The sequence below is a fragment of the Oreochromis aureus genome, linkage group 16 (genome assembly GCF_013358895.1).
Source record: "Oreochromis aureus strain Israel breed Guangdong linkage group 16, ZZ_aureus, whole genome shotgun sequence".
Lineage (NCBI taxonomy): Eukaryota > Metazoa > Chordata > Actinopteri > Cichliformes > Cichlidae > Oreochromis > Oreochromis aureus.
The window spans coordinates 4,236,101-4,261,119 of NC_052957.1; the positions used below are offsets into that span (position 1 = coordinate 4,236,101).

A 25,019-nucleotide genomic window follows, 5' to 3' on the forward strand; every position below is an offset into this window, starting at 1 on the left:
TTTATTTGCTCTCTCTCCTTCTTAAACATGTTTTTAATGTTAGTTATAATTCAGAATTGGCGACTGAAACACGTAGGACACATACGAACATCAGGAAATAACACCCCGATAAATATAACCTCAGTAAAATAAGTCAGTGTCAGCGGGGTTATTACAGCTGTGTACCGGGGCCTGCGCTTTGTCGGCGGTAATAACAGCTCGATTGCTTGCGAGGCGAGCGGGTCTGTCCCAGGCTTTGCCGTGAGACTGGGCAGACATCTCCGAAATCATCGAAGCACTTTTGCAAAGAGGCTGTATCTTGACAAACCGACCAGACATATGAAGATTAAACCACTACATTCTCGGCTAAAAAAATATTAAAACTGTTTTTGGTGACACACAAACAGGGTTTTTCAAAGTTCAGTTCTGCCGGTTGTTGTGGGCTAAAAACAATGGCCACCAGGCCAAAGCAATGGTTTTGAGTCGATCAGCGTTAACCCCGCCCCCTGAGTTTGATGGGTGAAGCTGACAGATAAAATTATTTCATGGTGAGAGCCAGGCGCCAGGACTGCCAAAATGAAATAAATAAATATATCATGAAATAATTAATTAAATGTGTCAATAATTAATTAAAATGTGAAATACACAAATAATTAATTAAATGTGTCAATAATTAATTAATTAAATGTGTCAATAATTAATTAAAATGTGAAATACATAAATAATTAATTAAATGTGTCAATAATTAATTAATTACATGTGTCATAACTATGTATTTAATTAATTAATTCCCATTTTAATTAATTATTGCCACATTTAATTAATTATTTAATGGTGTATTTAAGTAATTCATTATGGCAGTCCTGGCGTTCCATACATCCCAGCCAGTGCCTGCATTTTGGATCCTTTTCTCAATACACCACACGACTGCTCCTCAGCCGTGACACATGAAGTGACAAAATATGCACAGTTAACATAATTTAAACCGATTATGTTAACTGTGCATATTTTGAACCTCTCTTGGAAAAAGGAAAAAAAAAATGTCTTTTAGTGGAATAGTTAATTAAAAAAGGGCACATTTTAAAATTCTATACTCAATACTAGACAATGTAAGGCAGCAGCAACTCTCCAATCACATTGTCTTCAGGTTGTGGAAGCATATTTGTTGCATATTTTTTGAAGTAGTTGTTGCTGATTTCAGCGCAGAGTTTTCTTTTAGTTTCCACCTATGGGAGGTACCAGTCCTACTTATACAAGTGAAGCAGAAAGTGAAAGACTTTATTCTTCTTTGTGCGTCTTCCCGGCCTCTAACCGATGGCCGAGGCACACTCGTATCCTCTGCTCGTTGGATTCAAAGAAACCAACATACCCAGTTTAGAAACAAAGTTACTGCAGTACTTTCGTATTGTCGGTGGCGACTGTGAGATCGAGTATGAAAATGGCACCAGGACAGCGATACTGCACTTCACGAGAGAGGAGGGTAAGTTTGGCTCCATAAAGTGAACTGAAAATACTACTACTACTACTAATAATAATAATAATAATAGGTTCTACGCCGTATTATAAGTGGAGTTCTTTACTGCAGATTTTTTTCTCTTGTGTCACAGATCAGAGAAATGTTCTGGCGAAAGAGTCTCATCAGATCCGTTTGGAAAAGGGCGTTTTGAAGCTGACGGTTCGTTTACCCACTGAAGAGAAATCATCATATGTATTATTTATAATAGGCCGGTGTAATCAAGGGAGATCTGCATACCAGTAACATGTTCAAGAAAAGTTTTGTATGCCCGTGTCAATATAAATATACTAATGTAAAATATAGTAATGTTACACTATTTGTGGGTGGAAGTTGTTGAACCTCCTCCCCAGACTTCGAATTTAGGATTACTTTGTATTAAACAACGGTCTCTGTCTTGGTTTTGAGCTGTTTATCCGGTTCTAGAAGTCACATGACTTACCGTGAACTCAAAGCTGTTCTCTCTTTCTGCTGTAGGAATATTGCAAACAAACAAACAAAAAACTTGGAAAACATTACTGTGTCGTTTGTTTTGTTTTGTTTTATGCAAATTAATTATAATTAAAATATTTTTTCCATTATATTTCTTTAAAGACCAACAGCTATTTATAGCACTGGTCATACAAGATTTATAGTATAATAAAAAAATGGTGAATAAATGTATATTTTTATTTGTTCCACACAGGCATTCCCACTGGATAAAGACAACACAAAATGTAAGTACTGAATAAAAACAACACCTCAATCTTATGCCATGCATGCTATATATGTAATGAAGGTATTTAGTTTCTACATAATATTTTTTTACATGCATGTATTTGTCAAGAACTTCTAAAAATCTCTAACTGTTATTTAAGGTGTTTTTTCTCTGATTAAGTATGTCTGGGTATATGAAATATTTTCCTGCTGTAATTTTGTGAAGGACTCAGATTGAATCGGGGACTCACTCCTCAACTCAAATACAAATGTTTGTCTAAAATATGAATTTGTCAGTTCTATTCAGTTGTCTACCCCTCTGTTTTATCAGGTTAGAGTATGTGTTGTCTTCATTTCACCGAAAGTGTTGCCTGGTGTTGCAGTTGTTAGTGATAGCTGATGCATGCTGTTGAGCTGGGTGTATAGGAAAAAAAAGGTCTTACATATCTAAATTGTTTTACATGTTTGTATTTTTTTTTTCATTACAGCTGTTAAAAACATAAAGAGGAAGCATTCCATCAAGAATGACGAGGCCAGAGTTCATCGGTTTTCTGTTTTAAAAGGTTTAAGAAGGTCATTTAAGGGCAAGGCGTCACTAAAACTTCCATCTGCCATCTCAGAGCCCATTGACAGTGCTGTCCTGAGATATCTAGCTCAAAATAAATCAGCAGCAGAGGCCATTTGTAGTGAAATGGACAAACACTTCTGCATCGTGAACCTCGGCCAAACTACTGTGACCTTGAGTCCTGTGTCTTCTTTACTAAAGCAAAAGGATGCCAAAGCCATCATCAAAGAGTGGACTGATACTGTGGAGTCAGCATTTGCACAATCTGTGTCAAAGTTCAAATCCTTGAAGTTCAATCCAGATTCAGATGCATGGGAAGAGTCTGAGAAAAAGATCAGAGAGATGTTACTGAATGAAAATGTGATTGTAGTACCTGATAAAGACAGAGGTGCTTTATCAGTCGCTGGTCCAGTTAGTGATGTCAACAGACTGGAGAAATCTCTATCTGAAATTATTAACAAGATCCATGAAGAGAAAAAAAGTAAAACTTTAGAGATCGAAGTGTCACCATCAGTTTTCCATCTCCTGTGTCAAAATGGGCTTTTGGACAACCTTCTACTTGTGTATCCAGAACTCAAATTGTCACCAGAGAGTCCTAATCTGAAAATAACTGGCTTAGGGGAAGAGATTAATGCAGCAATCAATGTTATATTAGATATAGTACTTGCATTAAAACGACAGAATGTGGAATTAGATAAAAATGTGCTTGAACTGTTGAAGGATGAGCAACAAGAGGAGCTTACAGATGCTCTCCTCACATCTCATCAAATAAACGCAGCATTTGAAATCAGTGGAAACAGGGTGCAGCTCCTTGCTGTCTCTGACAGAGATCTGTCTCATGCTCAGGACCATCTAGGACAGCTGTTAACATCTCAGTACATTCATGTTGAAGACAGTAACGTCCTGAAGAAGCCAGAGTGGCAGCAGCTGGTCAGTCTCTTAGAGCAGGCTAACAGTAAGCCATGCAGAACTCGAATCAACACAACTGCTCAACAAGTCGTGGTGTCAGGCTACAAGGATAGTGTCATAAAAGTTCAGCAACAGCTTGGTGACTTTTTAACACAGAACGCTCACATAGAAGAAACTGTTGTGGTCAAAGCTAATGCTGTCATTGAATACTTGAAAGATTTCAACACGTCTTGGATGGAGAAAGTGAAAGAGAAGGTGAGAGTGTCCTACAGAAATGAGGCCATCTGAGTGGATCCAGAGTGAATGTGACACATTGCAAGACTGTGGTTGAAGGTGTCGTCTCTGCTGTAGTCTTTGACAGTCTGAATGTCTGCATGTCTGGAGTGAAGAAGCTCTTCCAGGAAAATGAAACACTGTATCTTTCCGCAATCAAAACTAAAACTGGTTGCCTGGTTAAACTGGTTTATAAGCCAAGTGATGGCCAAGACAATGATGACATTACTGTTCAGGATATGGTGGCTGCTTTCAGGCAGGAGTTTGGAAACCATCGTGTCATTCATTCTCAACAAGCTCCTCCTCCCAAAGCTCACAAGCCATCAGTTTTTCAGGCTACTGGATTGGACCCATACTTGTATCATGTGCAGACAAACGAAGACTTGGACATTGTTCTTACAAAGGGAAATATAGAGTTTTCCATGGTAATTTGGATTTTTATTATACTTAATTCAGAGCACATAGTTAATTTAAGACAGAATTTTTCCTACTGTGAGATGCCAGACTACAAGAGTATGTATGTAGCATTAACTACTCACCCTATCTAGCTATAAATGATCTTTATTAGTAAGGGGTTTGACTGTTTCTTCTTTCATTATTATTTTTTGTTGTTTTTAATAGTTATGTGCACTGCTGAACACACGACTGATAACTTTCATAATTTTTTAGACAGAGGTGATTGTGAACAGTGTGCCTCCAGACCTCAACCTGGACAGCGGTGCAGTTTCAAAAGCCATCTTGCGTGCAGCTGGACCCAAACTTCAGCAGTCAATAAATGCATGGGGTGCTACTGGAAATGTTGGTGAGATCATTGTTACTGAGGGCTGCCAACTATATAGCAAAAAAGTCTTTCATGCAATTGCACCTTACTGGGATAAGGATCAAGACACATCTGAAGAGGTGAAGTATTTCATCATGTATAATACATTTTAAATAATCTTTACAGTCTAAAATTGATGACATATCCATATTACTGGAACTAAATGTCATTATTTTTATTATTATTAAATAGTATGTATTTGTTGCCTTACAGTGTTTGCAAGGAATCTTTATGGATTGTTTGGACATGGCAGAGAATAATAATCTAACCTCCATATCCTTGCCAGCAATTGGCACTGGAAACCTGTGTTTCCCAACAGCTGTCGTAGCCTCTTTGATGTTGAATACAATCTTAGAGTTTAGCAAAAAGAGAAAACCCAAGCACCTGAAGAAGGTTGTGATTGTACTTTACCCAGGTGATACGCAGTGTATTCAGGTAAGAAAACCTTGCACCTCATATCATATTCAATTACACAGCAAGTTAAGTTTTTCTTTGGACATTGGCTGCTTTTTATTTTATTTTCAGTCTGGTTCTTGTACCTGACCATTTTCAGAGAATTTGTTGTTTTGTTTTGTTTCTTTTGGCACTTTACACTGACCTATGAATCATCTAAGCATAACAAAGGCACCTAACTCATGGGTTGAACCACTGTTTCATATTCACATCTTAGTAAAGATGTGAGGAGAAAGGAAGAAGTGGTGGGCATCTTCCTCTTGGCATAGATTCAACAAGGTGCTAGAAACATTCCTCACTGATTCTGGTCCATACTGATACAATAGCAGAAGTGAAAATGACGTAATAACATATATAAACAAATATAAATGATATAATTATATATTTAAATTGGCTCTATCTGGTGTTTTAGATGTATAATTTTATGGCCCCCTCATGAATCACTACCTTATCATGGTAGATGAGTTTATATGTTCCAGGTATCCCAGAGGCTATCTTGTCAGTAAGTCATCCCATGGCAAACTGGTCCTGTAAGAGAGACCAGACAAAGAGCAATTTTAAAAACACAATGAGAAGAAAATCCAGGGAACAGTTCACTCTGCCTGGGATAGGGTTACAGGGGCCCCATCCTGGAGCCAGGCCTGGAGAGGGTGCCTGAGGGCGAGTGCCTGATGGCTGGGCCCCAGCCCATGGTGCCCCACTGGGCACAACCCAAAAACGCAACAGGGAACTAGCCTGCTGTAGGAGGTGTCGGGTGCAGTGTGTGCTAGGTGGCGGCCAGGAGTGGTGACCCCGGCAAACCCATCCCTAGCTACCAAAATTAACAATTGGGGCATGGAACATTATCTCTCTGATGGGGAAGGAGCCTGAGCTAGTGCGTGAGGTCAGGAGATACCAGCTAGATATAGTTTGGCTGGACTTGTCCAAGGTGATAGGCCGTAGCCTGGGGTGGGCTCTTATTATCCCAAAGGTTGCTGTCTGTACATTAGAGTTTTCCCCAGTGGACGAGAGGGTTTGTTCTCTGCACCTTTGGGTCGGGGAAGGGGTCCTGACTGTTGTCTGTGTCTATGCGCCAAATGCATGTGCTCCAACTATAGGAGGATCAAACTCCTCAGCCTCCCAGGGAACCTCAGACACAGGCAGAACAATGTGGTCTTCTTCCCAGTCGTGGAACACTGGAGCGGTTCTTTACCCATTTGAAGGAATTTGCAAAGAAAAGCGTCTGGACTTCTTTGAGTTGCTTGAAGACGTTTCACCTCTCATCCGAGAAGCTTCTTCAGTTCTAAGGTCAAATGGCCGAGAGTCCCAGATTTAAACCCAGTGGGAGTGTCCCCCCAAAGAGGGACAAAGGACCCCCTGGTGATCCTCTAATCACATGAGCCAAGGTGTGAAAGCGGGTGTGGGACCTAATCAGCCAGGGTTTCGGGTGAGCTCATTGTGAAACCTGGCCCCACCTTGTCATGTGAATTCCTGAGGTCAGATGGCCCAGGATGTGAGTGGGCGTTAAGGCGTCTGGGGAGGGAACTCAAAACTGGATTATAGATGGCAGACAGTTGGTGTCGTAAACCACCACCTCTGTTCAAAGATGGTCACTCACAGTGGACATAGATGGTCTCTTTCACTCCTCTTTCAAACTGTCCTCTCTGTCCAAAATATGAACATTGGCATCCTCGAAAGAGTGACCTTTATCCTTAAGATGTAGATGGACTGCTGAGTCTGATTCCTTTGACTACGATGACCTGGATGACTGAGAACCTTCACAGACATACCCATTTGAAGATACTTCAGGGTGAATGGGAATTTGCCTAACCAGTCTACATGTATTTTATGGACTTGAGAAGGCATTTTACCGTGTCCATCTGAGTATTCTGTGGGAGCTGTTTCTAGATAATGGGGTTTCTGGCCTCTCGCCATGGACATTTGATCCTTATAGAACCATTGCAAGAGCTTAGTCCACATAGCTGGCAATAAGTCGGACACGCTCCCAGTGGGCGTTGGATACAGCCAGGGCTGCCCTTTGTCAACAGTTCTGTTCATAGTTTTTATGGACAGAATTTCTAGGCGTAGCCAAGTGGCAAAAGACTTCCACTTGGGCAGTCTCAGAATCCTGTCTCTGCTTTTTTTCGGATCATGTGGTTCTGTTGGCTTCTTTAGGTGGTGGCCTCTAGTGCAGTGATGAAAAGAGGTGGTGATGTGTTTATCAGTCGATCTACATACCTACCCTCACCTATGGACAGGAGTTTTGGGTAGAATGACATCGCGGATTCAAGCGGTGGAAATGAGCTTTCTCCAAAGTGTGGCTGGCCTTTCTCATAGAGATAGGGTGAGGAGTTCAGTCATTTAGGAGGGGCTCAGAATAGAGCTGTCCGCCTCCTGGGTGAGGTGTTATGGGCCTCTCCCACCAAGAGGAGGTCTTGGGGCAGACCCAGGACATGCTGGAGAGATTCACTTAATTTTCATTTGCTTTATACTTTGACTTTTACTCACTGGTTAACTGTTGGCACTAAAACTATATTGTTAAGTTTATAAAAAGGAAATGAAATTAGAATTTCATTGCACATATTCTTCATTTAACGCTACTACAGGGAGTGCAGAATTATTAGGCAAATGAGTATTTTGTCCACATCATCCTCTTCATCCATGTTGTCTTACTCCAAGCTGTATAGGCTCGAAAGCCTACTACCAATTAAGCATATTAGGTGATGTGCATCTCTGTAATGAGAAGGGGTGTGGTCTAATGACATCAACACCCTATATCAGGTGTGCATAATTATTAGGCAACTTCCTTTCCTTTGGCAAAATGGGTCAAAAGAAGGACTTGACAGGCTCAGAAAAGTCAAAAATAGTGAGATATCTTGCAGAGGGATGCAGCAGTCTTAAAATTGCAAAGCTTCTGAAGCGTGATCATCGAACAATCAAGCGTTTCATTCAAAATAGTCAACAGGGTCGCAAGAAGCGTGTGGAAAAACCAAGGCGCAAAATAACTGCCCACGAACTGAGAAAAGTCAAGCGTGCAGCTGCCAAGATGCCACTTGCCACCAGTTTGGCCATATTTCAGAGCTGCAACATCACTGGAGTGCCCAAAAGCACAAGGTGTGCAATACTCAGAGACATGGCCAAGGTAAGAAAGGCTGAAAGACGACCACCACTGAACAAGACACACAAGCTGAAACGTCAAGACTGGGCCAAGAAATATCTCAAGACTGATTTTTCTAAGGTTTTATGGACTGATGAAATGAGAGTGAGTCTTGATGGGCCAGATGGATGGGCCCGTGGCTGGATTGGTAAAGGGCAGAGAGCTCCAGTCCCACTCAGACGCCAGCAAGGTGGAGGTGGAGTACTGGTTTGGGCTGGTATCATCAAAGATGAGCTTGTGGGGCCTTTTCGGGTTGAGGATGGAGTCAAGCTCAACTCCCAGTCCTACTGCCAGTTTCTGGAAGACACCTTCTTCAAGCAGTGGTACAGGAAGAAGTCTGCATCCTTCAAGAAAAACATGATTTTCATGCAGGACAATGCTCCATCACACGCGCCCAAGTACTCCACAGCGTGGCTGGCAAGAAAGGGTATAAAAGAAGAAAAACTAATGACATGGCCTCCTTGTTCACCTGATCTGAACCCCATTGAGAACCTGTGGTCCATCATCAAATGTGAGATTTACAAGGAGGGAAAACAGTACACCTCTCTGAACAGTGTCTGGGAGGCTGTGGTTGCTGCTGCACACAATGTTGATGGTGAACAGATGAAAACACTGACAGAATCCATGGATGGCAGGCTTTTGAGTGTCCTTGCAAAGAAAGGTGGCTATATTGGTCGCTGATTTGTTTTTGTTTTGTTTTTGAATGTCAGAAATGTATATTTGTGAATGTGGAGATGTTATATTGGTTTCACTGGTAAAAGAAATAATTGAAATGGGTATATATTTGTTTTTGTTGTTGCCTAATAATTATGCACAGTAATAGTCACCTGCACACACAGATATCCCCTAAAATAGCTAAAACTAAAAACAAACTACAAACTACTTCCAAAAACATTCAGCTTTGATATTAATGAGTTTTTTGGGTTCATTGAGAACATGGTTGTTGTTCAATAATAAAATTATTCCTCAAAAATACAACTTGCTTAATAATTCTGCACTCCCTGTTTAAGATCTGTTTAAAGGTTCAGTAGAAACAGTCTTCTATGATGTAACAGTACCTTAAGTTTTGTTATCTGTAGTACAATACTGGACCCTGTTAGTAGCATTAGTTTGTAAAGTACTTGCACTTTCTATATAATTATTTCTTCATTTCTTAGCAATGCTGCTTCCCTGCTGACATATTCATAGTGCTACTTCTTGTAACACTATATCACATATCTAAAACACAAGATGGTACCAAGGCCTCTGTAATGTCAGTTTTTATTCAGTATTTTTAGACTGACATTTCATAATATGCCAGAGCTTCATGGGATAGATTCTGGTTTTGGAGAAATTCCAGAGATTCTACTACATATTGACATGATAGCATCACATAGTTGCTGCAGATCTATTAGCTTATCCCAATTTCCCTTTCAAGTACATACCAAGAGTGCTCTTCTGGATTGAGTTCTGGTGACTGTGAAATTAGCAGTTTCTGAAACCTGAAAATATGAATCCATCCTGCCTTTTACCATCTGTTCAGGCAGCTGCTAGTGGTGTAATGATACTGGGGTATATTTTCTTCTTTGGGTCCCTTAATACCAAGCAAGTGTAGGCACTAAAGCTGGCATGCCTAAATGTCACACCAGGAGGTTCTTTAATACAAGGGGGAGCAAGTGAATCAGAACCCAGGGAACAGAGACTAAACAGGTCAAACCAGACAAGTTTATTCTCAGAGAAAGAAACCAAGAATAAGTAAACACAGTTTAAAAATAACAAATAAAATAAAAACACAATAAAAAAAATGTTCTTTTTAAACTAAAATCCCAAAAATGGATGACAGTGAAGCATGTCAACATTACACCATGTCAAGCTCAAGTCCTCTCAAGCTGGTTTCTTGAACATGACAATGAGTTCATTATACTCAAATGGCCTCCACAGTCACTAGATAAAATCCAGTAGAGCATCTTTTGGATGTTGCTGAAATGTACATAATAAAGTGTAGACTTTGAATTTTAAAAAAAATACTACATTCATAAAATGAAGATATTGCTGAAGTGCTTTAAACTTGGATTCTAATCAAGAACATTCGAGGCACCTGGTTGCAACAAGTAGTCCAGCTGCATATGGTAAAACAGCCTTTGATTCTCAATCAAAGACTTCCAACCCTTTAAATGAACATCAATTAAGATCATTTTTTAACCAGGCTATTAACAAGCTTGGGTCTATTGACTCTACGACTCCTCTTTTGTGTGAACTTTGTTTTTAACCTACAGGTTGGTGCTTGGTATATTGTATTGTTTAACTTCCGTTTTGGTTTAAATATTAGTGATTTTTTTCAGTTGAAGAAGACCATTTTATTTTTGCAGGATTTCACCAATGAATTTAAGAAGTTTCCAAATGCCTCAGGCAATTCAAGTTTAACAAAAGGTGAGGGCACATAATATTGTTTGTTTTTAATTTTTTATCACAACTTTTTCAAACATTTCAAATGATTTTTTTCAATTGTTCACGCCAGGACGCCCCTTCTCTAACCTCACCTCGACCTCAGATATGCATGAGACTAAAATGGGAAATGTGACTATACAGGTAGTCACAGCAGACATAACCAAGGAGACTACGGATATCATTGTCAACTCTTCCAATCAAAGCTTTTCTCTTAAGTCAGGTAAATCATAGTAAAAAAGTGGAATATTCAAGTTTTTAAAATTATTTTTAGTTATATGTAACTAAAATACATATCCTCACAACTGCACAGTGGACATAGCAGACAAAAGAAGAATTAAGCATCTTATTAAATTAAGTATTAAACTGCACAAAATATGATGACAGTAATCATTATCTTTAATTTGTATTTATATGTATAATTTTTCCACTTCATCCAGGAGTCTCTAAAGCTGTTCTAGATGCAGCTGGTAAAGCTGTTGAAGTGGAATGCCACAACTTTGGTAAGAAACCACTTTAACTTTTAGATTTTATGACACTGTAACTCAGAGTAGACTCCACCTATAGTATAACAGTTTGTTTTTTTAACAATAAAATTGAAGCTGACTTAATATAAGCCCAGTTATGCAGTCATAGTCTAAGATTGCCAGTAACGGAACTATGGCCTAAATAGGGCTTTGGAGCGTGATGTCACGGGAGCGGGGCCACGTCCCCTCCCGCCATGACAGTAGGCCAAAGAAAGCACACGGAAGCGTCAGCTATGGTTCGTACATGCTGTGTTGCAATGTTAGATCACACGACAGGGAAGGCAAGAAGCTGGAAAATGGGCTCTCTTTTCATCGTTTCCCCTCCTGGAGGCAACGGAAGGGACCTCATGTATCCGATATTACTAAATGAAGACGTCAGGCTTGGATTGCAGCGCTCACACGAGTGGATATCGAGTTCTCTGCCATCCCCAATTTTTTGTTGGTTTGCTCGCGGCATTTTCTTTCCGGTGAGTTCTAAATAAATTAATATCTCTCTTAATAGGCTTTTAGCATTATTTTGAATGCGCTGAGGTCATAGATAATTAGATAAAACATCCTAATGTGTGATGCTGCAGAACCACGTCATGTTGACGGAGTAGCGTATTATTTGCCATTATTGCAGGCAAACCAGCATATGAAATATGAAACAGAAAAGAAAAGTATGTTTATTTTTTTATTCAAGATCTGTTTACATGTACTTAGCAAGTACATACACATGAAATGCAAACTACTTACATGGCAACGCACAGCTGGCAACCTCTGGCTGTATCTTGGTCATATGGTCAACGTACTCACAACGTGGAGGCTTAAAAACGGCCTTGTACCCAACCGTTCGTGAATTAGATGTGCGCCTCCAGGAATTTATAATTCCGAAAATGATTCGCCGTGTATGCGTTGACTCCACAAACAAGGTACGCGAAGATATCGGGATAGGACAACGGCGGTAGGCCGTCTGGGTTTCCGCTCCACTGCCTTTTTTCATACAGGTCCACATTACCGATGCACGCTATTTTTTCCAAGTACCGTCTCTTGGCGTCTGGGCGCAATCGTTCGCGATACAGCCCTTTGTCTTTTGCGCTGATTTTAAGCATGGTTCTGGCAGTCCTGCTATCAACACAGTATGTTTGTTTTGATTTGTGGCCTTCTGACATGGTGCCGCGATCCCACAATGCACTGCGGCGTGACGTCAACTCCAAAGCCCTATAAGCATTCTCATGGTCATTAAGGGTAAAAGACATAAAGATCCACTATCTCCACATTTAGGTGCCAAGTCCAATCCAGGCATGATAATGACTCAGCCAGGCAACCTAAAGTGTAAGAAGATTCTCCACGTGGCTGGAGATCCTGACCCAGTAAAAATCAACAAGATTGTGAAAGATGCACTTCAGATGTGTGTGAAAAGCTCCTATACCTCTGTATCATTTCCAGCAATTGACACAGGTGAGATTTATTCATGTATATCAGAAGTTTATAATATGGGAAATCTACATACCATAGTTACGTTAAGCCCAATCCAGAAACGTGTATTATGAAACAGGTTATGTTTCGGATTAGAGATCAATAGACATGAAATCACCACCTACTGACCAATCAATTCTCTGCAAAATAGCAATTAAAAAAATTATTCTGTAAGTATTGATGCATGATCCTAAAACTCGACATGAATTTGCACTGGTTAACTTTATGTCAAATTTGCACATAGTCTAAGCCCGATCTTTACTTACTGTCAAAGCTTTAAACACCAACACCATACATGCAGCTGAAGGAACTTCTCAACTGAAAAACTGTTATCAGCAGAAAGTATAGTTGTGGACAAACAGTATGCTTATGAATGAAGCAAACTTTTCACTGACAGTCACTCAAAACTGTAAGGCCAGACTGACCAGTCTGTGCACTGCCTGGATTAACTAAAAGAAAGACTACAACTCATGGCCTCACACATGGATCTTGGAACGCCTAGAACGATACAAGATCAACGGGACCCTAAGAGTCTTCATCAGGAATTTGATGGGCATGTGGTGAAAAACAGTATAGGCTAACTTCAAGACAATTGCACATGCCACTGTCAAGTGCAGGATTTAACAAGGACTTGGAGGCAGCCGATGGGTACCGGCAGGCCAAGCGGAACGTGATTTTGGCAGTGGCTAAAGAAAAACTAGTGTTTGAGGAGTTCAGTGAGGCAGGTGAAAAAGACTTTAAGACTGCCTCAAGGCAATTCTGGCAACTTAGGATCCCACTGGCACATCTTTCAGCAGAGTGTGGGGATGAGGGAATGATTCATCCATCACTGAGGGTGAGGTCACTGAGGCAGTTTAACAACTCCTTGTTAGCAGGGCCCCTGGAGTGGATGAGGTTCACTCCGAATTCCTGAAGGATGCTTTAGGGCTGTCTTGGTTGACTTGCCTCTACAATGTTGAATAGAAATCTGAAGCGGTACCTCTGGATTGGCACATTGGGGTGGTGGTTACTATCTTCAAGAAGGGGGACTGGAGTATGTGCTCCGACTATAGGGGATTCACGCTTCTCAGTCTGGGTAAGTCTGTGACAGGGTGCTGGAAAGGAGTCTGTCCATTAGTCGAACCTTGGATACAGATAAAACAATGTGGTTTTCATGCAGAACATTGGATCAGCCATGAGCACTGGGTAGTGACCAAAAGAACGAGCTCACGGATAAAGGTGGTGGAAATTTGTTTTCTTTGAATGGTGGCTGTTCTCTCCCTTAGAGATGGGGTGAGGAGTTCAGGCACCTGGGAGGGGCTCAGAGTACAGTTGGTTCTCCTTCACATGGAAAGGAGGTAGTTGAGGTGGTTCAAATAAGGATCTTCCTGGGCACATCCTGGGTGAGGTGTTACAGGCATGTCTCGCCAGGAGGTGGCCCTGAGGCAGACCCGAGACACGCTGGAGTGATGATATCTCTCAGCTGGCCTGGGAATGCCTTGGTGTTCCCCCAGACAAGCTGGAGGAGGTGGCCGAGCACAGGGAGGTCTAGGCTTCTCTGCTTAGGCTGCTGCCCCTGCGACCTGGCTTGGAGAAGAAAATGGATGGAATTTGATTACAGTTAATCTTTTTGGTTTCTTGCTGATGCCCTCTACTGCAAACTACAATTCTGTTGTTTCTCTACTCACTTGTAGGAAACTAGAGGAAATAACTGTAGTTTTACATGCTTACATGTACACACACAGTTAATGTCCCTCCATTTAGAAATATGGAGGCGTCAGAGTGAACTTCTCCATTCAACACAGACGGTCTCACAACCTAAATCATGATGTCAGTTTTGAATAAATTTATTTTTTTAATTACATTTATGTATGCTGTATGCATTTTGTTCATTCCTAAGTTGTGAGTCTACACAAAAGCCAAAATACTGTCTTTAGTTATTAACATTTGAAATGATGAAGGCACTTGAAAAGCAACACAAAATTAGCTGCCTTCCCAGAAAAACACAAAAAGTTTAAGTACTGCATAAAACCCTGTTTACTCTTTCCCACCCAGGCTTCTAGACTTCTGATTGGCCAAAATTTCTGCACAGCTAGGATTTGGCATGTTCTTGACAGCGTTTGACTGCGTTTTTGGCGTTTACATGTGGACAGGATTTTTTTTAATTTTTTTTTTAAACAAGGAAAATCTCCATTTTCAAAAATACCCGTGTACGTGTGGAAGTAGCCTCAGTCTCTGGTTTCTCAGATGTATGCTCATGTTGGTTAACAATAGTAGTAGTCGTGGTGGTGGGGTATTCTTGTTAGACTTTCTTTTTCAGGACCAGACAAACTTTAATTGGGTGATGTCACAGTGTTTGGAGTTTTGTGTGGATTCATTATTCTTTCCTTTGCATTAAGACAGGGGTGGGGTAACTCCAGGGCTCAAGAACCGGTGTCCTGCAGGTTTTAGATGTGTCCTTGATCCAACACTGCTGATTTAAATGTCTAAATTACCTCCTCACAGGTCTTGAAGTTCTCCAGAGGCCTAGTAATGAACTAATCATTTGATTCAGGTGTGGTGACCCAGGGTGATATCTAAAACCTGCAGGACACTGGCATTTGAGGCCTTTAGTTCCCCACCCCTGCATTAAGAAGATTATTTAAATTTAATCTTTGTACATTTTAGTTATTTTAGTGTCTCTGACTTTATCTAAGTTTCTGGGTCACGGGTTCTGGTTTGTTGTTGTTTGGTTCCTTTTGTGTCTTTGTTTCTGTCCATCTCTCTCTGTCTTCCTCATCTCAGTCATGTCCATGTTTTTTTCTCCTTTACCGGTTCCCATGTTCTTGTCTTTAGCCCCTTTTCCATTAGTACCTACTCGGAAGACTTTCCACAATTCGACCTGGAGTGGTTTTCCACTACAATCCAGTACTACCTAACATGCATGGTTGTTGTCATAGCAACGTGTCCAGGCGTCCCACGATGTAATTAATGTGACACCAACCCTACAAAAAAGATGGACGTTTAAGTAAGAATATAACTGCTGCTCAGTCTGTGGCTTTTCATCAGACTCGGGCAACACAGCGTTGTTTTTTCTGTAGCCATTTCCCTCGTTGCCAGGTTTCAAAAATGGCAGTTTTAAATTTCGTGAATGAGATGGTCTCATGACTGACCAGCCAATATCTTGTATCCAGCTCCTAGTCTGTCGAGTTTAGCAATAAGGCTTTTTTTGTTGACCTCAGTAAGTCTCTGCTCAGATTCACAAAAAATGCAGTCCAAACTGAATTGTTTATCTTTTAAGGTAGAGGGCATGAGGGTGGGCATTGGCAAAATAAGTAAAACATCCAAAGGTAGGTTTTAAGATACTACGCTTCTGTAAGAATAGCTAAAGCATTTTGAGTTGAACTTGTCACTCTGGCCTATAGACCTGATGATTATCAGACTGCATAACTACTAAACCTCCTTCTAACTTGCATCAACTTACAGAAGGGCTTTGATGCTCTGGAAAGTTTACTGACAAACCTGAGACTACACATATTTAGCATGTACCTTTAACAAATCAATTCTTCAAATTATAATAATGGTATTATAATGTTTTTTTAGGTAAAGGTAATGTAAAAGCAAGACTGGTGGCAGATGCCATGTTGGATGCAGTAATTGATGTAATGAGCCAAAACTCTTCCGGTCCCCTGACCACAATCCGCATAGTTATTTTCCAGAAAGCTATGCTAAAAGACTTCCACGGCAGCATGGAACAGAGAGCAGCTACTGATCCTAATCCTGAGGATGAAGGACAGGGGACCTGGGGAGGCATTGGCATTGGCAAAGTCCAAGGTAAAAATAAGTAGAAGAAAGTCCAGTACTGTTCTACTATCTCCAGTCAGTGTTGAACCTTAACTTCTAATTTGTTTTTTCAGGAATATTTACTGATAGAAATACTGAAAAACCAAAGAAAGAGAAAGATTTCACAACTGAAGGTCAGAAAGCTGATGCCACTTGCTTCCATATTTGTGGCAACACTCAGGCTGATGTAGATTTAGCCAAGAAACTGTTGTTCCAAGAACCTCAGACCACCACAATTGAGGACGAAGCCATTGGTAAATTCTGTCATGCAGACCACCAGAAACTTGATGACATGGAGGAGACCATGGGTATAAGCATAAAAATAGAAAACAGTAAAGCCAAGCTCACTATTGAAGGACTGAGCAATGATGTGCTTAAAGCTAACTCTGAGATCAGTATGATGCTAAGCAGGAAAAGAGATGGTATTCCTGAGCAGTGGGAACGCATGCCAGCTGAGGCCACATGTCAGGCTTTTGTAGTACAAGCCAAGACATCAGAATATGATGAAATCCTGAAACTGTTTCAGGCCTCATGCAATGGAACTGTTACAAAGGTAACATTTGTTATTTATCACTCAGATCATTAGAGCAAAAGGTTTTTGGTGAATGGATCATCAAGTTGATACTAATTTTTTCTAGATTTAAATTTAAATTTAAAATTTATTTTCATGCATCTGTTTAAGTCTTTGTGCATTCAAGCCATTATAAAGTTAGTGTTAAAGATTTTTTTTAAAAAAGTTTGTTTCACAGAAAAGCCAATAAAAGTAGTTAATGTAAATCTACATGAGACTGAACAAAAAAGCATTTTTCTTCCTCTCAGATTGAGCGGATCCAGAACCCTGGATTGTGGAAGAGTCTAGAGATCAAGAAGCGTGACATGGAGTTGAGAAATGGTCATCAGAATAACGAGAGACGCCTTTTCCATGGTACCTGTGACACAGCTGTGCCAAATATTAATGACCGTGGCTTCAACAGGAGCCATGCAGGAAAGAATGGTGAGATATTTGACCACATATAGAATATAGAAAGGGAGGCACTGGATTACAGGTTTTTGAACCTTTGTTGACATAACGTGAACTTTTCAGTCTACATAAACAAGTGATGTGGGACACTTCTGTTGCCCCCCCTGGTGTGACAGGTGCCTGAGAGGGGTGCGATCCTAGATCCCGCAGCTGTGTATTGAAATAAAGAGGCACAGATCATGAACTTGTTTACGATTCAACTGCAGGATTTATTCTGCTCATCAACAGGGGAACAAGTCATTAATCGCCTCTCATAAGAACCAGCAATTCTTTGTAACGTGTGGCATAACAACTGTCAGCGCATTGTCAAAAGTACAGGAATAACCTTGGCGAGTATACATTAACCATCATAAATATAGATAACATTGGTTCGCAGTGACCAGGGTACCTCAGCCTTTGTTCAGGTTACACATACATATCACTTGCATCAAGAAATACAATGTACTGTAACTCACAGCCAGTGAATAGCAAATAACCATTCATATACAGCACATGAGCGGCTATGCAAGCATTAATTACAGCCTTTGCATCCTGTCTTACCTCAACAAGACATATAGAAAACACACAACTGAGAACGTGCATTAACATCGCTACGGTACTTGAAGCTCACTTCCCCCGCTAGCCAGTCCATTAGCCTAGCACGATCTCATTCAAAACACAATACTTCAGCAGTACTTAACTTATAACAGTATACTTTCATTCACAACAGTCTTATTGCGTCTACTGTGTTACCTATTAGTAATTTTGAGGACTAGTAACCCACCTGTGTATTGAAATAAAGAGGCACAGATCATGAACTTGTTTACGATTCAACTGCAGGATTTATTCTGCAGATTTGCCTCCCAGGGGGGTTTACGCTCCTCCTGAGCGCTATGCGCCACCTAGTGGTATTTTTAAGTAATGCCATGGAAGATGTAAAGTGTAATTAGAAAATACTGAATCAACACTGAAAGATATAACAAAGACCAAAATATAACTGGGGTGTTCCCTTTTTTTCTTTATGAAGACATAAACTGAACTAACACCCCATAAGTCTTTTTATCTCTTAACTTTTTAACTATCAGTTTAATCCAGATTTATCAGCCACACATTTCAACTTAAACACATATGTTAACCTTTTACACTTCATTTATTTGTATGTAGCCAAAGTAAAGTTGAGGGAGTGTAAAATGTAAAATAAAAACAGAATACAATGATCTGCACATCTTATAAACCCATATTGTATTCATAACACAACAGAGAAAACATTAAATATTTAAACTGAGACATTTGACTGTTTTCTAAAAAATATTACATCATTTTGAATTTAATGGCAGCAACACAGCTCAAAAAAGTTAGGGACACAAAGAGACTGGAAAATAAGTGATCCCAAAAAGCAACAGCCAAAGGGTCGTTTTGCAAATAATTAGTACAACTGGCAACAGGTCACTAACATGAAAGGGTATAAAACATACCATCTTTGAGAGGCAAAGTTTCCCAGAAGTAAACCAGTCTGCAAACTATCCAACATTTTTTATATATATATATATGTGTATATATATATATATATATATATATATATATATATATATATATATATATGTATGTATATATATATATATATATATATATATACATATATATATATATACATATATATATATATATATATATACATACATATATACATATATATATGTATGTATATATATATATATATATATATGTATGTATGTATATATATATATATATGTATGTATATATATATATATGTACCTCCTCAAGCCAGCCGCTTGAGGAGGTACACCAGAGAGATAGAAGGCAGGAGAATAAACCAGCTGTTCTCCACAGAACCAGCAAAGGTGTACTCTCAGTGGCAAGGGAACAATAACAGAACAGCACCACCAAGGCTGGAGACGGAGCAATACTGGAAGAGCATATGGGAGAAGGACGCAACCCATAACGGCAATGCTCAGTGGCTAGTGGATCTGAGGGCAGACCATAGCGACCTCCCTGAACAGGGTCCAGTAACCATCACAGTGGCAGACATCCAAGAAAGGGTCTCCAGTATGAAGAGTTGGACCAGGGCCCGACATGGTTCACGCCTACTGGCTGAAGAAGCTGACTGCACTCCACGAGCGTCTGGCAGCACAAATGAACCAGCTGCTAGTTAACGAGAGACACCCGGAATGGCTAACCGAAGGTCGGACGGTCCTGATCCCCAAGGACCCCAAGAAGGGACCGGTCCCATCCAACTACCGACCAATAACCTGCCTCAGCACCACGTGGAAGCTCCTGTCAGCTCACAGCTGGATACTGGAATGCCTAGAATTGTACAAGATCAACAGTACCCTAAGAGCCTTCATCAGGAACTCAATGGGAATGTGGCACACAACACTAGAGGCCAACTCCAAGCCCATAGCACAAGTCACCATCAAGTGCGGGATCTACCAAGGAGATGCTCTGTCCCCACTGCTGTTCTGCATAGGCCTGAACCCCCCTCAGATCATTAACAAGACTGGCTACGGATACCGACTACGGAACGGAGCGGTTGTCAGCCACCTCCTGTACATGGATGACATCAAGCTGTATGCCAAGAGTGAACGAGACATCGATTCACTGATACACACTACCAGGCTATACAGCAATGACATTGGAATGTCATTCGGGCTGGAGAAGTGTAGTCGGATGGTAACAAAGAGAGGGAAGGTAGTCAGAACTGAGGGGATTGAACTACCAGAAGGCAACATTGCAGACATAGAGGACAGTTACAAGTACCTGGGGATCCCACAGGCGAATGGGAACGATGAAGAGGCCGCTAGGAAAGCTGCAACCACCAAGTACCTGCAGAGGGTCAGGCAAGTCCTGAGGAGTCAGCTGAACGGTAAGAACAAGATCCGGGCCATCAACACCTACGCCCTGCCCGTGATCAGGTACCCTGCTGGGGTAATAGGCTGGCCAAAGGAGGAGATAGAAGCCACTGACATCAAGACAAGAAAGCTCCTTACCATGCATGGAGGGTTTCACCCCAAGTCTAGCACCCTGAGGTTGTACGCTAAGCGGAAGGAAGGGGCCGGGGACTGGTGAGTGTCAGCACCACCGTCCAGGATGAGACAAGAAACATCCACGAATACATCACGAAGATGGCCCCAACTGACAGTGTGCTCAGTGAATACCTCAGGCAGCAGAAACCCAAGAAAGAGGAGGAAGGCGAGGAACCATCATGGAAGGACAGGCCCCTGCACGGTATGTACCACCGGCAGATAGAGGAGGTGGCTGATATACAGAAATCCTACCAGTGGCTGGACAAAGCTGGACTGAAAGACAGCACAGAGGCACTAATCATGGCAGCACAAGAACAAGCTCTGAGTACAAGATCCATAGAGGCTGGGGTCTATCACACCAGGCAAGACCCCAGGTGCAGGCTGTGTAAAGATGCCCCAGAGACAATCCAGCACATAACAGCAGGGTGCAAGATGCTAGCAGGCAAGGCATACATGGAACGCCATAACCAAGTGGCCGGCATAGTGTGCACAGGAACATCTGTGCCGAGTATAACCTGGAAGTCCCAAGGTCAAAATGGGAGATGCCCCAAGGGTGATGGAGAATGACCGAGCTAAGATCCTGTGGGACTTCCAGATGCAGACGGACAAAATGGTGGTGGCTAACCAACCGGACATAGTGGTGGTAGACAAACAGAAGAAGACGGCCGTAGTGATCGATGTAGCGGTTCCGAATGACAGCAATATCAGGAAGAAGGAACACGAGAAGCTGGAGAAATACCAAGGGCTCAGAGAAGAGCTCGAGAGGATGTGGAGGGTGAAGGTAACGGTGGTCCCGTGGTAATCGGAGCACTAGGTGCGGTGACTCCCAAGCTAGGCGAGTGGCTCTAGCAGATCCCGGGAACAACATCGGAGATCTCTGTCCAGAAGAGCGCAGTCCTGGGAACAGCTAAGATACTGCAAGGGACCCTCAAGCTCCCAGGCCTCTGGTAGAGGACCCGAGCTTGAAGGATGATAAACCGCCCGCCCGCAGGGGCGTGCTGGTGTTATATATATATATATATATATATATATATATATATATATATATATATATATATATATATATATATATATATATAATCAATGCAAGTTTGAATAGTTCATTATCTAAAGTACATAATATCACCAAAAGATTAAGAGAATCTGGAGAAATCTCAGGTACAGGCACAGGTACAAGGCTGAAAATCAATTTTGAATATTGGCAGTGCTCAATTCAAAACCCTGCATCCCTGATGGCAGTGGGGGGCACTAGTGTCTATGAAATCAACAGCTTCCACATTTGGAAAGGTACCACTAATGCTGAAAGATATATAGAGGTTTTAGAACAATATATAATTCCCACCCAAAACCCAGCCACAGGGGGGCACAAGCCAGGGTACTCCTAATGACAGACCCAAGCCTGGACAAATTGCGAAAGTTGTGTAAGGGAGGACATCCTGTGTAAAATCTTGATCAAATCAAACCTGCAGATCATAAAGACTGAGATTTCCATATCAGATCAGTTGAAGACTGGGTTAACAACAACTGCCTCTGGTGCTGTTGGGCAGAGGGTACTGTGGAAAGTGTGCTAGTGGGTGGGTAAGGGTGCTTTCCCAAAGACAAGAAAGAGGAGAGGTGCAAGCTGTGTTAAGCAGCAGCAAAGGGAAGCGAACTGTTCGATATGACAGAGAGGAGGAAGACCGATACACTGTTACTGCAGGAGATGAGGTGGAAGGGAAGTTCTATCATGGTATAGGCAGGACGCAAAACAGATTAGGTACAATCTTGAATTAAGTATATGTGAATAGTATCATCAAGGTAGAATAAGGTAGAAGAGTATGTCAGACAGGATCAGATGTTTGAAGCTTGAATTCAGAGGGGTAATGTTAAATGTTAGTATCTATGCCTCATAGGTGTGATGTCAGAAGAGAGAGAGGAATTCTGGAGTTAATTGGATGAGGTGGTAGACTGCTGTGAGTGGGGAGAGAGTAGTGACTGAAGTGAATGTCACTGGAATTTCAGTTGTTACTCTTATTGCTGTTCTCAGTTTAAATGATTGTATGTTTTCTGAAGTATGTTGTATTGTGAATAGAATATGAGTTTGAGATTTGCAAATCATTCTCTTTTGTTTTAGTTAATTTTTTTTGTCCAAGATTTTTTGGAACTTGGGTTTTGGTATTTGATTTCAGAGTGCTGTGACTACTACAAATAACAGAAAGTGTGTTACAGAATTTTTTTCATTGACTTTCTGCTGCTCTTCATTTTCAGCTGCATACTACGGCAATGGCACATACTTTGCTGTCAATGCTAGTTATTCTGCCAATGACACCTACTCCACGCCCAATCAGAACGGGGAAAAGTTTATGTATGTCTGCCGAGTTCTGACTGGTGACTTCACTCTTGGAAAGCAAGGCATGATTGAACCACCAGCGAAAGGCACCGCCTCCACTGACCTGTACGACAGTGTTGTGGACAACCCTGCCAATCCCACCATGTTTGTTGTCTTCCATGACACCCAGGCTTATCCTGAGTATTTGATTACATTCAATTGAAGTATATAAAAACTTCAGGAAAATGCTTTTAGAATAGTCTGTAGCCTGATTTTTACCTGCCCTCTTCTTGGAAATCTTTAGCATATAATAAATTTGAAATGACTATCTAAACTTTATTTAATCTCTAGTTTATGACCATTAAAGGAATAACTTTGATAATCTGTGATTTAAAATGTTTATATTTTTATACATTTTTTCTGAACAGCATCTGTTCGATGTTTTTAGTAATTTTCTTTGAACAAATATAAATATGTTCCAATTACACACGGGTAAAAAGATGCTCTTGTGTTCAGTGGGACCTGGAGGGGCGTGATTGGGAGGAACAGCCTCCAGATCTGAAATTCTGTCCATATCTTTGATGAACAGAATTTCTAAGCGTAGCGAACTCGAGCAAGGCTTCCACTTAGGTGGTTTTAGAATTTATTCCCTGCTTCTTAGGATGATTTGGTTCTGTTGGCTTCATCAGGTGATGGCGTCCAGCATGCACAATTCACAGCCAAATATGAAACAGGAGGAATGAGAATAAGCACCTCCAAATCTGAGGTCATGGTCCTCAGCTGGAAAGGGTGGAGTGCTCAAGTGGAGGAGTTTAAGTATCTTGAGATACTAGGGGAGTGGGAGATCGAACTAAGATGTTTCCAGATTTTTTTTCAATACTTTGCCATGTTAATGTGTGTTTGAGTGTGTCTGTGTGTTTCTGTGGACATTGAACCAATTTTGATTTTCTTTTGGTCAAGAATAATAAATTTCTGTCTTCTTTCAAACAACTTTCAAAGTGGCTTTAAATTGATCATACACTGCTCAAAAAATTAAAGGAACATTTTTTTAAGTATAGCACCAAGTCCGTAAAACTTCTGGGATAATGATCTGGTCAGTTATGTATCAGAGGAGGTTGTTAAATAGTTTGAAATGCTTTGGTGTTAATGAAATTAGCAACAGGTTCTCTAGAGGAGCAGCAATGAGACAATCTCCAAAACACTAATGGTTTTAAAGGCCACTGACATTTTTTCTCTTCTTGTCTTTTAGGGCAGTCTTTGCATTGAGTAGGTTTCATGAATAGTTTTTAGCCAGTCTTCTATTTGTGGTTCATCAGCCATTTGTAGCCATTTCCTTGTCAGAGTTTTCTTTATCCAACAAGTAGTACTTTCATAGTTTGACTGTTCGCTGCTGAGGCCTACAGATCCACAGTCAAAGAATCGCTTTAAACTGGTCTTTCAACTTCCTGATATTTTCTTTCTTAACCATCTTTAGTGCATCTGTGGTGTTCATTTTCTTTTCAAATCAAGTACAAGAGAAATGCCTGTCATTTAAAAAGATTTAATTTGCTTTGCCAGTTGAAATTACAAGTTACAGCGCTGGACCTCCATGTGAAATCTATCACCTGTCTTCACATGGAGGATTGCCTTGGTTCGGGCCATACAGTTTTTATACTGCGACAATAACAAATGATTATTATGTCTGTCTTCTTCCCGAAGCCATCCTGACATCTCTATTCCACCTCCTCCACGTTCACTCACTCCTGTTGACCTCCTCTCTGCTCCGTTTCCTGGAATCAGAAAGACAGAAAAGAAAAACACCTCCCTGCCTAGCTCTGATGATTTCAATATTATTTTACTACTGATTCTAATATCTAGTTCAGGATGTTCTGTTCGGACTCCTTTGGCCCAGAGAATATTCTTCTAAACATTATCAAGTGTGATGTGTAAGCATGCTGCAAGACCCTCTGCGCTACTACGTCACTCTCAATATTTCAGCCCAGACACAGCGCTGGACGGGGCTTTTGACCCTAAAAAACACAGAGCGCCAACTCGTTTCTGACCACATTTGCTTTGTGTATATAAAAAAAAACTCCCTGCTCCCTGCCACAGGGCTCCCTGCTCTCTTTGTTTG

General features: G+C 40.9%; 1 protein-coding gene across 1 annotated transcript; it reads left to right on the forward strand.

The window, feature by feature from the left end:
- The first annotated feature begins 1,228 nt into the window (after window positions 1-1,228).
- On the forward strand, window positions 1,229-23,890 carry LOC116333413 (protein mono-ADP-ribosyltransferase PARP15-like). Its single transcript, XM_039599728.1, has 14 exons — window positions 1,229-1,459; window positions 1,587-1,654; window positions 2,178-2,208; window positions 2,677-4,360; window positions 4,605-4,835; window positions 4,969-5,190; window positions 10,693-10,753; window positions 10,842-10,991; window positions 11,209-11,271; window positions 12,559-12,735; window positions 16,315-16,545; window positions 16,629-17,107; window positions 17,374-17,548; window positions 22,846-23,890. Exons 4-14 carry the CDS (start codon window positions 4,037-4,039, stop codon window positions 23,127-23,129), a joined length of 2,397 nt encoding a protein of 798 aa, XP_039455662.1. The 5' UTR covers window positions 1,229-1,459; window positions 1,587-1,654; window positions 2,178-2,208; window positions 2,677-4,036; the 3' UTR covers window positions 23,130-23,890.
- The last annotated feature ends 1,129 nt before the right edge of the window (window positions 23,891-25,019 follow it).